The sequence below is a fragment of the Pristis pectinata genome, chromosome 2 (assembly GCF_009764475.1).
Source record: "Pristis pectinata isolate sPriPec2 chromosome 2, sPriPec2.1.pri, whole genome shotgun sequence".
NCBI lineage: Eukaryota > Metazoa > Chordata > Chondrichthyes > Rhinopristiformes > Pristidae > Pristis > Pristis pectinata.
Genome location: NC_067406.1, coordinates 8,649,569 through 8,668,760, shown reverse-complemented (window position 1 = coordinate 8,668,760; position 19,192 = coordinate 8,649,569). Strand labels below are relative to the sequence as shown.

At 46.2% G+C, this 19,192-nt stretch overlaps 2 protein-coding genes across 3 annotated transcripts in view; one reads left to right on the top strand and one right to left on the bottom strand.

Annotated features, from left to right (window-relative positions):
• The window catches only part of LOC127580080 (dedicator of cytokinesis protein 2-like), a 1,107,748-nt gene extending 1,102,738 nt beyond the window's left edge, over window positions 1-5,010 (top strand). The window contains 2 exon segments of the mRNA XM_052033289.1: window positions 2,432-2,604; window positions 4,686-5,010. Coding sequence (XP_051889249.1) covers window positions 2,432-2,604; window positions 4,686-4,787 — 275 coding nt within the window. The 3' untranslated portion in view covers window positions 4,788-5,010.
• A 4,391-nt stretch (window positions 5,011-9,401) lies between these two features.
• The window catches only part of LOC127567529 (BCL2/adenovirus E1B 19 kDa protein-interacting protein 3-like), a 61,118-nt gene continuing 51,327 nt past the window's right edge, over window positions 9,402-19,192 (bottom strand). The window contains exons 6-7 of one of the 2 annotated variants that reach the window (XR_007955899.1): window positions 11,397-17,813; window positions 9,402-11,350 (exon numbers count right to left, since the gene is read on the bottom strand). Coding sequence is in view for 1 of the 2 variants with exons in the window: in XM_052010540.1 (XP_051866500.1) it covers window positions 17,765-17,813 (49 nt within the window). In the remaining variant the exon portion in view is untranslated. Of the gene's footprint in view, window positions 17,814-19,192 lie in introns of both variants that reach the window. The other variant, XM_052010540.1, reaches the window with a different exon arrangement.

Sequence of the window (19,192 nt, the reverse complement as noted above, 5' to 3'; positions counted from 1 at the left end):
GTGAGCACTGACCTCGTATCAGCTCAACTCCACAGAAAGATGTTAAGAAATTAGTGCCTGAGGCAGGTATATGAAGTTGATCTGTGGCTGCCATGACCACATTTGTCGGGTATGTGAGTTCAGTGGATACTTAACCGCTAATGAATCTCCTCTGCTGTGGTCACCATGCTTTAGGAAGGATGTGATAGCACAGGAGAGGGTACGGAGGAGATTCACCAGGATGTTGCCTGGGATGGAGTGTTTCAGGTATGAGAAGAGATTGGAGAAGCTGGGTGTGTTCTCCCTGAAGTGGAGGAGCTTAAGAGGGGACATAACATAAGATATCTTTATTAGTCACATGTACATCGAAACACACAGTGAAATGCATCTTTTGCGTAGAGTGTTCTGGGGGCAGCCCGCAAGTGTCGCCACGTCTCCGATGCCAACATAGCATGCCCAATATTTCCTAACCTGTACGTCTTTGGAATGTGGGAGGAAACCGGAGCACCCGGAGGAAACCCACGCAGACACGGGGAGAACGTACAAACTCCTTACAGACAGCGGCCGGATTTGAAGCTGGGTCGCTGGCGCTGTAAAGCGTTACGCTAACCGCTACACTACCGTGCCATGATTGAGGTATATAAATTATGAGGGGTATAGATAGAGTAGACGGCAGGAAACTTGTAAAAATTGTGTATAATTTATAGCAACTCACAAAAAATGCTGGAAGAACTCAGCAGGTCAGACAGCATTCATTTCCCTCCATAGATGCTGCCTGACCTGCTGAATTCCTCCGGCACTTTTAGTGTGTTGCTCCAGATTTCCAGCATCTGCAGTCTCTCTTATGTGTATAATTTATGTTTTTCTTGTGAATGCTGCTTATCTGATGCTATGTGCCTGTGATGCTGCTGCAAGTAGGCACGGTAGTGTAGCAGTTAGTGTAATGCTTTACAGCGCCAGCGACCCGGGTTCAATTCCGGCCTCTGTCTGTAAGGAGTTTGTACGTTCTCCCTGTGTCTGTGCGGGTTTCCTCCAGGTGCTCTGGTTTCCTCCCACTTTCCAAAGATGTATGGGTTAGGAAGTTGTGGGCATGCTATGTTGGCGCCGGAAGCGTGGCGACACTTGTGGGCTGTCCCCAGGACACTGCAAAAGATGCATTTCACTGTGTGTTTTGATGTACATGTGACTAATAAAGAAATCTTTTATCTCTAAGTAAGTTTTTCATTGCATCTTTGAATACGTGAACCTGTGCATGTGGCAATAAACTCAACTTTGACTTTTGACTTGGAACCTTTCCCCATATGAAAGGTAGATAAAATTGGAGGACATAGATTTTCGGTAAGGGGGAAGAGATTTATGAGTGAGGCTTTTTTCAGCCAGACAGTGGTGAGTGCCTGGAATACACTGACTGAGAGAGTGGTGGAGGCTGGGTCACTGACAGCATTGTAAGAAATGTCTGGCTGAGCACTTGAATTGTTTAGGCATAGAGGGCCATGGGTGAAGGGCTGGGAGCTGGGATTAATACAGAAGGATTCTTTCTGGTCAGCATGGATAAGTCAGGTCGAATGGCCTGTCTCCATGCTGTATGATTCTACGACAAGTGTGTGTTGTTTATTGGAGGGCTCTTTGTGAACCATCATTGGGATTTTGTACAGTGGACTGTCGGTCACGTGACATAACCCATAAAGAGCTGACAGCTTTAAACTAATAATTTTTGTTAACAGCCAAAAGTATGTTGCATCATTCGAACGCACAGGAATGTAACAAGCTGTGCAGACCAGTGGACTCAGTCCAATACATCACAGGCATATCCCTCCCCACCATCAGTAGTATCTAGAGGAGGCACTGCCTCAGGAAAGCAACATCTATCATCAAATATTCCCACCATCTGGACCATGCCATCTTCTCACAACTACCATTGGGCAGGAGGTACAGAAGCCTGAAGTCCCACACCACCAGGTTCAGGAACAGCTACTTGCCTTCAACCATTCAGTTCTTGAGCCAACCTGCACAACCCTAATCACTACCTCAGTATAACAACACCATGACCACTTTGACTACTTTGCACTACAATGGACTTGGCTTTTTTTTTTGCTCTAATTGTGTTTTCTTGTAAAAATTGTGTATAATTCATATCTTTCTTGTGAATGTTGTGCCTCCAATGCTATGCCTCTATTTTTTCATTGCACCTGTGCATACATGTGTGTGTGCATAAGACGATAAGCTCGACATTGACTTTGATGTTGACTTTGTATACTATATCACTGATTGGCCTAATCACGTTCCAATATTTTTATGTTTTATTTCCAATGATCTCCCAGACACTTGGTGTGAAGCAAGTCTTTCCCCATCCTTGGTTTTCACAGGCCTAGGGAAGAGCAGCAGAACTAAACCAGTTGCACCAACATAAGTGTGATGGTCTTCATCGCTGACCATTTCTGTGTTTCCGCAGGATACCCAGTTGCCGTGATCAATGGGTTCAGTGGGCTGATAAAAAGTTCCAGGCCTCCACCACTGCCCAAGAAGATTAACCCAAGTCTACTGGAGAACTTCAGTCAGGATCCGGTGGATCCTCAGACCTCTCCAGTCTTCCAGGGATCGGGGAAAGAACAGTCCCAATTTAAGGTGAGTTGGTTCATCAAGGGGATGAAATTTTGCAGGTGGGAGGTGGGAATATGAACATGAGGTGATGGTCAGGAGAGCCATGATCCTATTGGATGGCAGAACAGACTCGAGGTGAGTGGCCAAACCCTGATCCCAATTTGCATTTTTGCATTAAATAAAATGCACATCATCTTGCCATTTGAATTCTGTTGCACGTTTCTGATTCTGCTTTCAGCTCAATTTAATGAAATGGAAATTGTCCAGGTTTGAAATAGAGGTGAGACAATGTCAAAGTACAAACCAGACATCATTCGATGGGTCTTATGCATCCAAAAAGGTGTAATAATGGTCGATTTTTTATCTATTCACTAGCATGGTCATCATTTATTACCTCTACTTTCCTGTTGTCTTTAAGGCTTTTAACAGGGCATTTAGGGTCAGCCACATTGCTGTTGGTTTGAGTCATAGTTGAGACAGTTGAGTTCATACTTATTTACAACATAGCAGGAGTCCATTCATCCCTTTAAGTCCTTACTGGGTCTCAGAGCTATTCCATTCCCCTACATATTTCCCTCTCACCTGTTCTTTCTCACATGCCCATCGTCATATATTAACCAAGATGCCCATCCAAGCTAGTCCCACTTGTCTCACCAACGTTTTGTACAACTGCAACATAACGTCCCAACTCCTACACTCAATGCCCTGACTGATGAAGGCCAGTGTGCCAAACACTTTATTCACTCCCCTGTCTCTCTCTTATGTTTTAGTTTGGTTTGGGCCTTGCCAGCAACACCCACACTTGTAAATAAGTCTTCAATAAGTTTCCTTGATGCACAGTTCCAGAGCCGGGATTCGGATCCGGAACATAGGGATCAGGAGAGGGGATAGGTTCGCAGCCAGAACCAGGGTCTGGAGTTCTTGTATAATTCTCACTCAATCTAGACTCACCTGGTTCACTGGAAAAATTATACTGCTGTGTAACATGTAAAAAGATGTGATATAAAAATAACTTTTCTGGAAAATGTGTTAGTCCATCACGACCAAAGGGTGGATTATCAGTGTCTTCCAGTATGTTGCAACACACAAAGTGCTGGACGAACTTGGCAGGCCGGGCAGTATCTGTGGAGGGAAATAGAGAGTCAACGTTTCGGGGCGAGACCCTTCATCAGGACTGGAAAGATAAGCTGTATAGAAAGGCGGAGGGAAAGGGTGAAGCAAGAGCTGGCAGGTGATGGGTGGATCCGGGGGGGGACGACAGGCTGATGAGGGAGGGGCGAATGGTGTCAGAAGCAGGGAGATGATATGTGGAAGTGACAAAGGGCTAAAGAAGATGGAATCTGATAGGAAAGGAAGAAGGAGCGTAGAATAAAGGGACGGAGGTGGGGAGGGGAACCGGTGGGAGGAGTGTGTGGGTGATGGGCAATTGAAGGTTGGAGAGGGGAAAGAGGGGGCCAGAGTGATCAGGAGGAGAGAGAAAAGGGAAAAGGGACAGAGGGGGAGCGGTTTGAGAACTTGATGTTTATGCTGCCAGATTGGAGACTGCCCGGGCGAAATATAAGGTGTTGTTCCTCTAATACGAGTTTAGCCTCAATTTGGCAGTGGAGGAGGCCAAGGTCAGACATGCCAGTGTGGGAATGGGAAGGAGAATTAACATGGGAAGATCCAGGCTGCGAGGGCAGAGAGGGCGAAGGTGTTCGGTGAAGCAGCCGCCAAGTCTACTTCACCCAATTTTACTGTACATTGCCCCTGTAGTCTATGCCATGAGGTTTGAGCGTAAGTCTCGGTAGTGCAGCGGTTAGCGCAACACTATTACGGCGCCAGTGACCCGGGTTCAATTCCAGCCACTGTCAGTAAGGAGTTTGTACGTTCTCCCCATGACTGCGTGGGTTTCCTCCGGGTGCTCTGGTTTCCTCCCACATTCCAAAGACGTACGGGTTAGGAAGTTGTGGGCATGCTATGTTGGCGCCAGAAGCGTGGCGACACTTGTGGGCTGCCTCCAGAACACTATACGCAAAAGATGCATTTCATTGTGTGTTTCAATGTACATGTGACTGATAAAGATATCTTGTCTGAACGAGTTTGTTTTCTCTCCTTTTGACCAGGTTGCTTGCCCTCCAACCTTGGACAGTGTCAAATCCCTCAAGTCCCCACCACCCCCTCCCCCACCAAAGAACAAGCGAGTGATGCAGCCCCCATCCAGCTGACCCTACAGGACAGGAGGGGCTCTGCCAACCTCAGCGAAGGACCCAGAGAACGACCGGGGCCAGGTCAATGTGACGTGATGTGAGATCGCCTGGCAACAGAATCATAGTGTGAACCCTTCCCCTTCTAATCACCAACTTATTGTCCCCTATTAAGATTATTCCTAAATGATGATAATGATTGTTCCTTTCTAAATAAATAAACATCTCTTTTTGTTTAAGGATGACATAATTGTCCTGCTTCTTTACGCGCACTTTGGTCACTTGGAGCATTGCGGACATGTGCTCATGAGACAAAGAGGTTCTGAGCTGTGGAAGTCTCAATGCATTTTGCATTGGTGACGTGTCAGCGGTGGGTGGAGTGTGACGTTTTGGCGGGCAGCCTATTCAGTTAACCTTGCAAACACAAAATACTTGCACTGAAATGCGGGTGGCACACTGGCACTACTTATTAATGTAGAATGACAGGAAGACTGTCCTCTTCAGAGCTGCTGCCTCAGTGCTCCAGAGACTCAGGTTCAATCCCAACCCTCCAGTGCAGTCTGCGTGAAGTTTGCACGTTCTCCCTGTGACCACGTGGGATCCCCCCCGGCTGCTCTGGTTCCTTCCCACATCCCAAAGGCATGCGAGTTGGTGGGTTGATTGGCCGCTGTAAATCACCCCGAGTGTGTGGACAAGTGATAGAATCTGGCGGCTGTCTGTAAGGAGATTGTTCGTTCTCCCCGTGTCTGCGTGGGTTTCCTCCGGGTGCTCCGGTTTCCTCCCACATTCCATAGACGTACGGGTTAGGAAGTTGTGGGCGTGCTATGTTGGCGCCGGAAGCGTGGCGACACTTGCGGGCTGCCCCCCAGAACACTCTACGCAAAAGATGCATTTCACTGTGTGTTTCGATGTACATGTGACTAATAAAGATATCTTATATATCTTATTATTAAATCATGGGAATGCAGGAAGCATAAAATGGGATAGGCAGGTGCGGGGAAGGAGGGGAGAGCAGGGTCAAAGATAAAGAGAGAGAGGAAAAAGTAGTAACAAGGCTAGGAAAGGGAGGAAGAGAAGTATGGTGGGGTAGAGTTGTGGGAAATGGGGGTGGGGATTAATTAAAGTGGGAGAATTTGATGTTCATGTATCGGATGAGAGGGTTGTTCATCAAGCGAGGCTGGACAGTTTGGTTCTGTGTTCCTAAGTGCTTAGAACAATCAAGGGTGAGCTTATTCAAACATATAAGAGCCTGAGGGGGCTTGACAGGATAGACATTGAGATACACACATAGCACTGGAGGAACTCAGCAGGTCAGGCAGCATCTGTGAATGGAAATGGACAGTCAACATCACAGATGAAGGGTCTCGACCCAAAACGTTGACTGTCCAGTTCCCTCCATAGATGCTGTCTGTCCTGATGAGTTCCTCCAGCGCTTTGTGTGTTGCTCCAGATTCCATCAGCTGCAGTCTCTTGTGTCTCCGTAGATGTTGAGATGTTTTCACTCGTGGGAGAAGCACAAACAAGGGGGCACAGCTACAAGCTAAGAGGCCAGAAATTTAAAACTGAGTTGCATGGAAATGTCTTCTCTCAGAAGGTAGTGAATCTCCAGAATTCTCTGTCCCTGAGGGTGGTGGAGGCCAGATCATTGGATCTACTTAAGGTGGTGAGAGAGAAATATATGAAGGAGCACAGAATTCAGCGATATGGAGAACCGGCACAGGAGCTGATGCCAGCACCCTCCAACCCTGCCTCCCCAATTCCCCTCCCTTCCTGGTGTTCTCCCTCCCTCCTGAGGCATACTATTCTTCCTGTTTCAGCCCTGTGATGCTGCTTCCAGCTCAGCGGGTCTCTGACCTATCAGTCAGGCTGCCTACTGACCAGAATCTCCCTTAGAGAAGACGTGCAGTAAAATTACAACAGGACATTCAACGGTGCAACTGCCTGAGAAGCAGAGACTCTCATAGCATTTAAGAAACATCCAGATGAGCACTTGAATCACCAAGGCATAGAAGGGTACAGATCAAGAGCTGGTGTATGGATCCATGTTGATAGGTACTTGGAGACACAAGAGACTGCAGATGCTGGAATCTTGAGCAGAAAACAAGTTGCTGGGAGAACTCAGCGGGTCAGGCAGCGTCTGTGAAGGGAAATGGACAGTTGACGCTTCCGGTCGAAACCCTTCATCTGGAGAAGTACTTAATGGTCAGCATGGACAACGTGGGTTGAAGGGCCTGTTTCGGTGCTGTATGATTCCATGATGCCATGACGAAGTCCTGGCATCCTGAGCACACAACAGCAACCCCACCCACACTCACCACCGACCTAGAATTCACTCCCGACGAAAGTATTGTGTGCAATTCCAATCGTCCCATCACAGGAACGACGTGGAGGCTTTGGAGAGGGTGCAGAAGAGGTTTACCGGGATGCTGCCTGGATTAGAGGGTATGAGCTATAAGGAGAGGTTGGACAAACTTGGTTTTGGGTTGTTTTCTCTGGAGCATTGGAAGCTGAGGGGAGACCTGATAGAAGTTTATAAAATTATGAGAGACAGAGATAGGGTTTTCCTCCACCAAGGTAAAAGTGTCAAATATTAGAGGGCATAGCTTGAAGGCGAGAGGGGAAAGTTTAAAAGGGATGTGTGTGGCAAGTCTTTTACAGAGAGAGTGCTGGGTACCTGGATCAGGCTGCCAGTGTTGGTGGTGGTGTTTGAGAGGCTTGCAGATAGACATGTGAATACGCAGGGAATGGAGGGATGTGGATCATGTGCAGGCAGAAGAGATTTAGTTTAATTCGGCATCACGTTCGGCACAGACATTGAGGGCCAAAGTGTCTGTTCCTGTGCTGTTCTGTTCCATGTTCCAAAGAGTCCATCCACTTTCCATCACCACTGGTATGGGATGGATCAGGTAGGCAAGAAATGGCATGGATTCAGCGTTTGGAAGTGGTTGAAGGCAGAAAATCATGTGATAAAATCCCCCAGAGCTGAGTCCGATCAGAGTTGACGATACTATGGTGATACTCCTCTTGTCGAGCTAACTGGGAGGGAACCTACCAGTAGGGGGAGTGACAAAGTGAACTGGCCTCGCAATTGTGTTGTTATTGCACAGATTCAATGAATCCACACTTCGTCTGATCTTCACACCAGGAGCACACCACCAATAAACATGGCACTTTGCAAACGTGAATGGGTTGCAGTTGCATCTGGCTCTCCATTAACTTGGTCTATTGTTACTTAGAATCTTGTGTGTCCTGTGGTCAACGAGACACCATCTGTTTTGGCTGTCTGTTCTCCACATCAACCATTCCCAGTTCAGGTGTAATTCTGGCTTGAATCCAGACCAAATTTCCCTCCCAAGTACCCTATCTCAGACCAGAATCCTCAACAGGAATTCAACACTTTCCTCCTCCACAGCACAGCTGGTAGAGCCGCTGTCTCACAACTCCAATGACCCGGGTTCAATCCTGACCTCGGGTGTTGTCTGTGAGGAATTTGCACGTTCTCCCTGTTGCCACATGGATTGCCTCTGGGGCTCCAGTTTCCTCCCAGATCCCAATAATGTGCAGGTTGGTAGAGTAACTGACCACTTTAAATTGCCCCTAGTGTGTAGGTGAGCAGCAGAACCTGGGGAAAGTTAACAGGAATGTAGTGAAAATACAATGGGATGACTGGTGGTTGATGTCCGAAGGGCCAGTTTCCAAGTGGTATGACTCTATGACCAATCCTGAGCTGCTTTTTCCAACCCAAAAGCAAGTCAACTCTTGCCTTCTGGTATTATAATTGGACCCTCTAGGAAATGCATTGTGTTGAAGAGCAGAGAGACCTTGGGGTGCATGTCCATGGCTCATTGAAAGTGGCTACACAGGTAGACAAGGTGAATAAGGCGGCTTATGGAATGCTTGCTTTTATTAATTGAGGTATTGAGTATAGGAGTCAAAACGTTATGATGCATCTCTATAGAACTCTAGTTAGGCCGCATTTACAGTATTGCGTGCAATTCTGGTCACCTCACTATAGGAAGGATGTCGAGGCTTTAGAGAAGGTGCAGAGGAGGTTTACCAGGATGCTGCCTGGATTAGAGGGCATGTGCTATCAGGAGAGGCTGGACAAACTTGGGCTCTTGTCTCTGGAGCGGTGGAGGCTGAGGGGTGATCTGCTGGAAGTATATAAAATCATGAGGGCATAGATCGGGTCGACAAGCAATATCTTTTTCCCATTACTGAGTGATCCAATACCTGAGGGCATGCATTTAAAGTGAGAGGGGGTAGGTTCAGAAGACGTGAGGGGTAAGTTTTTTACTGAGATAGTGGTGGATGCCTGGAATGTGTTGCCTGATAGGGTGTTGGAGGCAAATTCATTGGGGGCTTATAAGAGGGGCTTGGATGGGCACATGATGGGCACATTCTCTAGGTAGAAGGGATTAGCTATGTCGGCACACCATTGTGGGCCGAAGGGCCTGTTCTGTGCTGTACTGTTCTATGTGTTGGTAATGGAACTAGCGCACAGACAAGCACATCAGGAGAGATTGCAATCAAAGCGAAAAAAAGACCAAACCTCCCCCCCTCCTCCCCCAATGTATAGAACAAGCTTGGAAACAACAAGACGTTCAAGAGGCATTCAACTGAGAACCAACATAATCCAGGGAAGTACATCATTGCGGAGGTTTAATTGCTTTTCACATGGGGGTCTAAGGAGGACAAAGCATATTTACTGGTCTTCTAATTGCAAATATCTAAATTCCAGTCATTAATAACATTGAAAGCAGGACCTCATAATACACAGCAATGGCGAGGGCCTGATCAACTTACAATGCTTGTGGGCAAATAACTGTGATGTAGGTGCTTGAGACCCCATATGATCCATAAAAACTTTTGCCCAGTCGCAGACCCACACGTGTACAAGTGGAGCAAGGTCTTCTTGATTTCAGTCCAACATTACATGGCTCAAGCTTTCCAGAGAGAGGAGGGAAGTGTTCACACCGGGGTTGTGGGGAAATCAAAGCAGAGCCAGGAGCTATGACTGATCACTGGTTTTCAGACAGCAAATGCCTTTAAACCTGACTGGGAAAACTCAGGCCCTTCAGTCCAAAGCTAAGAGAAGGTTAGGGAGGAACAGTGGATTGGAACATTATTTCAAAAATGAATGTTGTGAGTAAGACAAAGCAACAGCAAATTTGAGACTAATTTTCTCCTACAAAGAGTGACTAACACGTGGATAAGACTTCTTAAATGCTAGTGGAGATGATGATCATGGGATTGTTTAAAATAAAAACATGGAGTTCTCATGGAGTAACCTGTGGGTGACATTGAATAAAAGAACTAAATGAGCTGAACAGTGGTCTTCATTGAAAATTTCCTGAAGACTGCATGTCAGCTGAGACCCAGTAGCTTTTCACACTGAATCAGGAGTATTGTGGTTGAAACCCAACTCGGGAGGCTCGAATATAAAAGAGCTGACACCTCAGGCAATATCTGAGGGATTGCTGTGTCGTCAAAGCAGCTGCCTATTGGAACAAGATGTTAAAACCAAGTCCTTGTCTTCTACCAAAGTAAACACCAGGAGTAGGCCAGTCAGGCCCTCAAGCCTGCCCTAGCATTCAAAATGGCTGATCTGCCCCAGGCCTCAACTCCTCTTCTGTGCCAGTTCCCTGTAGCCCTCAATTCCTCAATTTTTCAAATCTGTATCTAACCCCTCTTTAAGGAAGGGTTTAATAGAATTTGAGGGGCAACTTTTTTTTACACAGAGGGTGGTATGTAAATGGAGTGAGCTGCCAGAAGCAGTGGTTAAGGCAGGTACAATAACAACTCTTAAAAGAATTTGACAAGTGCATGGATAGGAAAGGTTTGGAAGGTTATGGGCCAAATGCAGGCAAATGGAACTGGATTGGATGGTGCATCTTGATCAGCATGGACCCAGTTGGCTGAAGGGCCTACTTCCATGCTCTATTATAACTCTTATGACTGGCACATGGATAGGAAAGGTTCATAGGGATATGGTCCAAACGTGGGCAAATGGGACTAGCTTGGATGGGCATCTGGTCGACATGGGCCAGTTTGGGCCAAAGGGCCTGTTTCCGTGCAGTATGACTCTATGAAATACCCCCAACAATCTATGCTCTACAACACTCGTGGATAGAGAATTCCAGAGATTCACCACGCTCTGTGAGAATTTCGTCAGGCGAGCACAAGAGATGTCATCATTTTGAAGATGGGTGGCACAGCTATGCCTGATGCCCTGGCCAATAATTATCTTTCAATTAAGATTAAACATTATTTGGTCCTTGCAACAAATGGCTCTAAAGCTTTTGGAATCTTCCAAGCTTGTGTAATGCACTATAAAAGTCTATTTTTTTCATTCTGCAATGGACACTGACAATTTGATGGCATTTAGATGCCATCAATTTATCCTGTTGTCTCAGCAACAATATCATTCTTCTTTATCAACTGATGTAAAATAAATCTGTTCTGAAATGGATTTACGCTCAGTAAAAATTAGGATGCACTGCAAAAATAGAACCTTCTCAATATCCCAAAGGTTGGTCGGTTAATCTGTAACTGTAAATTGGTGTTCAGGTGAGTGGGAGAATCTGGGGTAGTTGCTGGAAACAACTACCCCCAGATTCTCCTGCTCACCTGTGTGGGGAGGATAAAAAAATGGGATTGGTGTAAATGGGTGCTTGATGGATGGCATGGACTTGACGGGCTGAAGGGCATGTTTTCTGTGAGGTACAACTCTGTAACATGGTGGACAGGTGCAGGAGGCGGCCAATAGCACCTCAAGTCTGTTCAAAATCAATAACATCGTAGTTGATCCTGTATTCCAGGTCCACTTTCCTCACCTGATCCTCAGTTCTGGAACACCGTGCCAGGTTAAGGCTAGGTGGCAGTATGTGGTGTGCATTAGGATACTAAGATGTTCAAGTGCGGGAATCCTGTGTCCCTGTCAACTCCTTGTGGAGTTTGACACAAAAATGCAAGGAACAGAAGCCAAAGGCCATTCAGTCCCTCATATGTGCCCCACCATTCAACAAGATCAAGGTTGAACTACTATCTCAAAAACCATTTACCTGCCTTATTAAAATAACTTGATTCCTTCCATCCAAAAATCCATTGAATTCTGTCTTGAACCTTCAGTGCCTGCTTGGGTAGAAAATTTGGGCTTGGGCAGATGTGCAGTCTAAATTGGCATCATGGTTGGCATGGACATCTTCAGCTGAAGAGCCTGTTCCTGACCTGTACTGTTCTATATTCTAAAAGTCTAAAGATCCACTACCCGCTGGGTGAAGAGATTTCCCATTATCTCAATCCTGAGGTCACCCCCTTATTCTGAGATGGTGACCCCTGGTTCTAGACTCCCCAGCTAGGGGGGGGTTATCCTCCCAGGAGATTGCAGATGCTGGAATCAGCAGCAACAAACCATTTGCTGGAGGAACTCAGTGGTTCGAGCAGCATCTGTGGAGGGGAAAGGAATTGTTGCCATTTTGGGTCAAAACCCTGCATCAGGAATTTTGTGCTTTCCAATGAGATCCTTACTCATTCTTCTAAACTCAAGAGAAGACAGCCTTAGTTTCTCCAATGATGTTATCAACAATGAACATCATTGTGGGTTGACGGGCCTGTTCCTGTGCTGTACTATTCTATGAAACAGCTATGAGGAGCCATTTTGCCTGCTCCGACTCCTTCCTCCCATGTTAAAAGGGTTCACAAGTCCCTAACCTCTCACATGACTGACTTGCCATCGCACAGATCAATCTGGTGAACCTTTTTGGGGCAATGAAGCATCCTTGTCAGGTCCCTCTGAATCCTGTAGGTATATTGAAAATACTATCAACCAATCGGTCACTGGCTCACACAGATAAGTGCTGTACAGTGTCTTAGTAATTTAGTATTGCTACTGGATAACACTTCACCTCTGAGAGGGTCCTAAATTCAAGTTCTGCTCCAAAGATTTAATCATAAAATCTAAGGTGACATTTACTACCAGAGGTGCCATATTTCAGATTATAGGAGCAGGAATAAACCTTACAATGTTCTGCCGTTGCTTATGATGACGTCTGATTTGATAGTAGTCTCAACTCCACTTTCCAACTTGATCTTGAATACATTCATTGGCCCAGCTCTGGGGTAAAATTTCATAGATCCATGACCCTCTGAGAGAAGAAATTTTTCCTCCTCTCACTCTTAAGTGGGTGACCTCTTATTCAGATGAGATGTTAAATTGAGACCATAGGTTTCTATGAAGAGGAACTGGACTGCCCCCACCCCGGTATCATTGATCCCTCAACTAGCAACATTAAAAAATTAATCATCTTGTAATCGCTTAATTGCTGTTTGTAGGATCTTGCTGTGCAATAGTGTTGGCTGCCATGTCTCCTACATCTCACCAGTGACTGCAGTCCAAAAATATTTCCATAGTGTTTTAGGATATCTTAAGGTTGTGAAAAGTGCCACAGACATTTTGTTTCTCTTTACCTTGTTAGTCATTTTATCCCAAAGACATACAGGTTGGTCGGATGATTGGCCATGAGATATTGTCCCCAGTGTGTGGTAGAATGTGGGGGGAGTTGACGGGAGAATAAAAATTGGGATTAAAGTAGAATTAGGATAAGTGGGTGGTTGATGGTCAGCATGGACTCTGTGGGCCGAAGGGCCTGTTTCTGTGCTGTATGAGCCCATGACTCTATTTTATAGAGCTCTATATTCAGACTGCCAAAGATTCAGCTTCATGGTCACAATCTTATTGCTCTTCATTCACTGACCAGACTAGGACACACCTTTGAACGTGGTGGTGACCAGCATCTTGAAGCCTTGCAATGGAGAAGGTAGTCCTTCCGAGTAGGACAACCTATTAACCAGGAAGCAACAGATATACACGTTCACTGGCCATTGAGCCTGGTGAATTCCTATGTGCTCTTGTTGAGCTGGCCTTGCCAGTAATCCTTTATCTACAGCAGATGAAAAAAAATAGGCCTTTTTCCCAAATCTCCATAGCCAGAAGACACCCCTATTCTGTGTGCATAATCTCATCCTGCACTCTTCTAACTTTCAAACAGTGTGACATTAGTCAGTTATTAATGCAAACACTCTGCAATAGAATGTGAGCACCTTTGCCAAACCCAGCATTTATTACCCACCCTGGATTGCCCTCAAGAAGGTGGTGAGCTGTCTTTTTGAACAGCTCCGCAGAAGTGTGAGGTGGTACACTTTGGAAGGACAAACTCCAGGGCAGAGTACAAGGTAAATGGCAAGGTACTTGGCAGTGTAGAGGAGCAGAGGGATCTGGAGGTTCATATTCACAGTTCACTGAAAGTTGCCTCACAGGTGGATAGAGCAGTCAAGAAGGCCTATGGGATGTTAGCTTTCATAAATCATGGGATTGAGTTTAAGAGCCGCGAAGTGATGATGCAGCTTTATAAAACTCTACTTAGGCCACACTTAGAGTACTGTGTTCAGGTTTGGTCGCCACATTATAGGAAGGATGTGGAGACGTTGGAGAGGGTGCAGAGGAGATTTTCCAGGATGCTGCCTGGATTAGAGTGTACGGAATATGAGCACAGGTTTAAGGTGCTAGGGCTTTATTCACTGGAAAGGAGGAGGATGAGAGGAGACATGATAGAGGTATATAAAATATTGAGAGGAATAGATAGAGTAGACAGCCAGCACCTCCTTCCCAGGGCACCAATGTTTAAGACGAGACGGCATGGCTTTAAGGTTATGGGTGGGAGGTTCAGGGGAGATGTCAGGGGAAGGTTTTTCATCCAGAGAGTGGTTGGTGCATGGAATGCACTGCCTGGGGTGGTGGTGGAGGCAGATACATTGGACAGGTTCAAGAGTTTGTTGGATAGGCACATGGAGGAATGTGAGATAGAGGGATATGCGGGAGGAAAGGGTTAGATAGTGTGAGGGTGGTCTGATGGACGGCACAACATGGTGGGCCGAAGGGCCTGTTTTGTGCTGTATGGTTCTATGATTCTGGTGAAGGTGCTCTCACAGTGCTACTGGGGAAGAAATTCCAGGATTTAGCCCCAGTGATGAAGAAGGACCAAGATACATTTCCAAGTCAGGATGGTGGGAATTGGAAGGGAAATGCAGATGGTACTTGCTTTTCATGGGATGTGGGTGTCACTGACAATGCCAGCAGTGATTGTCCATCGCAACCACCAGCAAATTGAGGGGTCAGTCAAGAGTCAACCTCATGTGGGAATGAAGTCACACCAGGTTAAGGACAGCATATTTCCTTTCCTGAAGTAGGTGTGCATGCACAGTAGTGTAGTGGTTAGTGTAACGCTATTACAGTGCCAGTGACCCGGGTTCAATTCCGGCCACTGTCCATAAGGAGTTTGTACGTTCTCCCCACGTCTGCGTGGGTTTCCTCCGGGTGCTCCGGTTTCCTCCCACATTCCAAAGACATGCAGGTTAGGAAGTTGTGGGCATGCTATGTTGGCGCTGGAAGCGTGGCGATACTTGCGGGCTGCTCCCAGAACACTCTACGCAAAAGATGCATTTCACTGTGTGTTTTGATGTACATGTGACTAATAAAGATATCTTACCTTATAATCAACCAGACTTTTTTTTTGACAACCAAGCCATTTCTTAGTTACTATTACCCATACTAGCTTGTTTAACCCTCACCAGTTCTCTCAATAACCCCAGCTGCTACAATGTAATTTGAATTCACATCTCCAGACCCACAGTTCAGTAAGTTACCCACTGTTCTGCCACATCCATTCACTCACTGCCCTACATCTGGATGGCAGAGGCCACAGATTTCAAAGGACAAAGAGAATCCTCTCCTTTCCTGAAAAATTGGCAACGTTTCCTGATATACAGATTCATTTACCCTAGAAAAAAAATTGCAATAACCTCCCAGGGTGATGAACTCTTTAACAGCAGAATGGGAAATCTAAAGGAGCGGGGATCGAACTTTTCTCTGCTTCTGTTGGGAGGTTGGTGGAAGCTGCAACAAGAAATGAAATCTCCCTAAGGAGATACAGGAAAGGCAGGACACCTCAGCCTCCAAACTGAAAGCCAAGACTCTCTGCATACACTTCTGAAGGCCTGAGAAAATCCATTCTTAACACCAAATGTCATTGTAAATCTAATTACTGGGGGGGCTATCGAGAGATGTCAGAATCATCTCTCCTGTTTCTCATTCCCCAGGAACTGACCTCAGGTGTTTTCTGACTGCAATCCTTGATCGGTGCAAGTACAACCTTCACCTCTTACTCCGATATTTCCTTCTTTTAGTTTATCTCACATTTCATGATCATCTTCCCCTGAACTTGTTGAATATTATAACCATCAGCTGTATTCCCAGTGGTTAGCAAGACAGCAAAAGAGTTTTCCCAAAAGAGGCGATGACAACCTGAAAGACTGGTACATGAGGAAAAATGCACAGCCAAGTGGAGCAGTGGGTCGGGCTGCTACCTCACAGCTCCAGAGACCCGGGTTCAATCCTGACCTCGGGTGCTGACTGCATGGAGTTTGCACGTGCTCTCTGTGACTGTGTGGTCTCCCTCCCACATCCCAAAGGTGTACAGTCACTTTAGATTGCCCCTAAGTGAGTGGTAGTTAATGGGAATGTGGGGGGAAATGGGTGACATGGAAAATTAGCTGGCGATGGGATTGCTCTGTGAGCTGGCGTAGACTTGATGTCGTTGCGGTAAGGAAGTAGTTTGCAGTTCTGGTCACCTAACTATAGGAAGGATATCAGTAAGATTGAAAGAGTGCAGAGAAGTTTACCAGAATGTTGCCAGGTCTTCAGGAGATGAGTTACAGGGAAAGATTGAACAGGTTAGGACTTCATTCCTTGGAGCGTAGAAGAATGAGGGAGATTTGATAGCGGTTTACAAAATTATGAGGGGTATAGACAGCAAATGCGAGCAAGCTCTTTCCACCTAGATTAGGAAAGATAAGGACATGGCTTTAGGGTGAAAGGGGAAAGGTTTGGGGAGACATGAGGGGGAACATGAGGGGGAATTTCTTCACAGAGAGTGGTGGGAGTATGGAACGAGCTGTCATCTGATGTGATAAATGCGGGCTCACTCTTGAGTTTTAAGAATAAATTGGATAGATAACATGGAAGGGAGAGTCTGGAGGGTCATGGACGGGGTGCAGGTCAATGGGACCTAGCAGAATAAAGTTCAGCACGGACTAGAAGGGCCGAATGGTCTGTTTTCTGTGCTGTAGTGTTCTATGGTAAATGGAGTTGATCCCTAGCAAGACATAGCAAGCAAGACCACTGCTGCAAGAACAGGGTCGTTCCTGACCCTTCTATGATGTCCCAGTACACTAAAGCAGATGAAGTGTTGGGAAACTGATGTCCCTGTTGCAATGCAAACAGAGCAACCAAACTATGCACAGCAAGCTCCCACAAACAGCAATGCATAAAGAACCGAGTAATCTGCCCTATTGTTGTTGAGGCCAGAAAAAATACTGGTGTGAACACTGAGGAGAACTCTCCTGGTCTTCACCAGAATAATGCTGCGAGATCCTCGACACCCACCAAGAGAGGGGTTGACTTCTCACCCGACATTAACGTACAGTTGAAGTAAAGATCCCAACTTTGGTCCACGGGGTGTTACTTCACAGGGTGTGCGGAAACACCAAGCACAGGGCACACGTACACGCACGCACGGAGGTGTAGGCATGCGATTACTGTGGTGTGGCCACACAACAGTGGGCGTGCCCTGGAGTACAGCGGACTGGTCAGGTTCACCAAAGGGTGACAGGAGTTTTACAACAACGGGAAACTTGTTGAATTAGACCTCCCACTAAAAAGGTAGCTGGCATTGTGTCTGTGTGGCTGCAAAGGGCAAATGAAAGTCTAAGAACAGGAGAAGACGAGCACAGAGGCACAGATGGAGGAACAGTAGAAACGTTTCAAGTCTTTGCAACTTTCCCAGGCGCCTGCTAGGTCTGTCTACGTGAGCAGCAAGTAAAGGAACTGGTGTCAACCTCTGCTGGTTGTCAAGTTTGAGCACTTCTTCACAGTAGGACATTTACAAGGTACTTGCGGAGGAAGCTGCCAGTCTTCTGCCGATGTAGACTCTAAAGAGGGAGAAAAGAGGTACAGTCAAAGAAAGAATTTCTGTGGCACCTGGAGAGTCTGTGCGGTTGCTCCCACTCTACGCTGAGGAATGTTATACTGGGCTTAGGGTCAGCGGAGGGCTGGATAGTCACAGTGTTCTCGTGAAGGGTCATCAGCCTAAAACAACGCTGTTTCGTGTTCCACCAATGCTGAGTGTTTCCAGCATTTTCAGTTTTTATTTCAGATTTCCAGCAGCTGCGGTGTTCTGCTGGTAGATTTTTACCAGCCCAGAGCCCCTGAAACAAAGAGGGGTGGTGCATGAGGAGCAACTGAAGTCTGGTGTTAACCCATTAGAGGAAGGAGAGGCAAGAAAAACAGAGGGAGGGGAGAGAGAAGGATAGAGTGGGAGACACACATGTAGAGAGAGGTAGACAAGACGTGGTGGGAGGGGGATAAAAAACAGAGACAGAGAGACAGACAGACAGAGAGACAGACAGACAGACATAGTCTCACTGTTCAGGAGGGAGGAAAGAGAAAAAGCAATCGAGAAGGAAGGAGGGTGAGAGGACGAGACGGGAGAGAAACGTACACAGATACAGAAGTTAAGAGACTGAGGTACAGATTTAGAAACCTTTCCACCATTAAAGAAACAAAGGAGACAGAAGGACAGAGACAGTCAAAGACCTTCCACCACAATGAACCAGGGAATAATTTATGCATCACAACTTTGTCAGTGTGCCTTTATAATCTTTGAAACTCCCATCAAGTTACTTCAGTCTTTATTCTAAAAAAAATCTGAAATTAGATTTTCAGGAGTAATTTGCATCATGTGTGTGTGGTGGAGATTGGAGGGCCTCCAGGGCATTCAGATTAATAAACCCATTAAAAAACAAACCAAGTGAACATTTACTTCAGGGGGGAATGAAACAGAAAGTGGAAGTGGCCCAAAACTTCAGTCAGGCCACAGCTGAGAACACTCTGCTTCGTTCTATTCTCTCTGCAATTAACAGAAATTGCAAAGATGCCATAACTGAACATTTATGGGCTAGAAATTGTCTTGCCATCTTTTACCAGTGTTATAACAGCGCAGCAGATCACTCAGGAAGTTTGTAGAAGTCTCAGAAATGAGAACTTCCATTGTAAGGTTCACATAACAGTACTGTCAGATGGGTCCTCACTGCTCCCATTACTTACCCAACAGGTGCAATCTCTGCAGCTCTTAAAGAGACATTTCAAGAAGTAACATTCTTCCAGCTACTGGAAGGTGTTGCCATTGAGTAAGTAAATGCTGCAAAGATGGGAAGGGGTGGGAGAGCACTCCAAGGAATCAGAGACCCCTGGACAGACTGGTGAAGAAAGGTGACACAAGTGACTGCAGATGCTGTAGTCTGGAGCATAA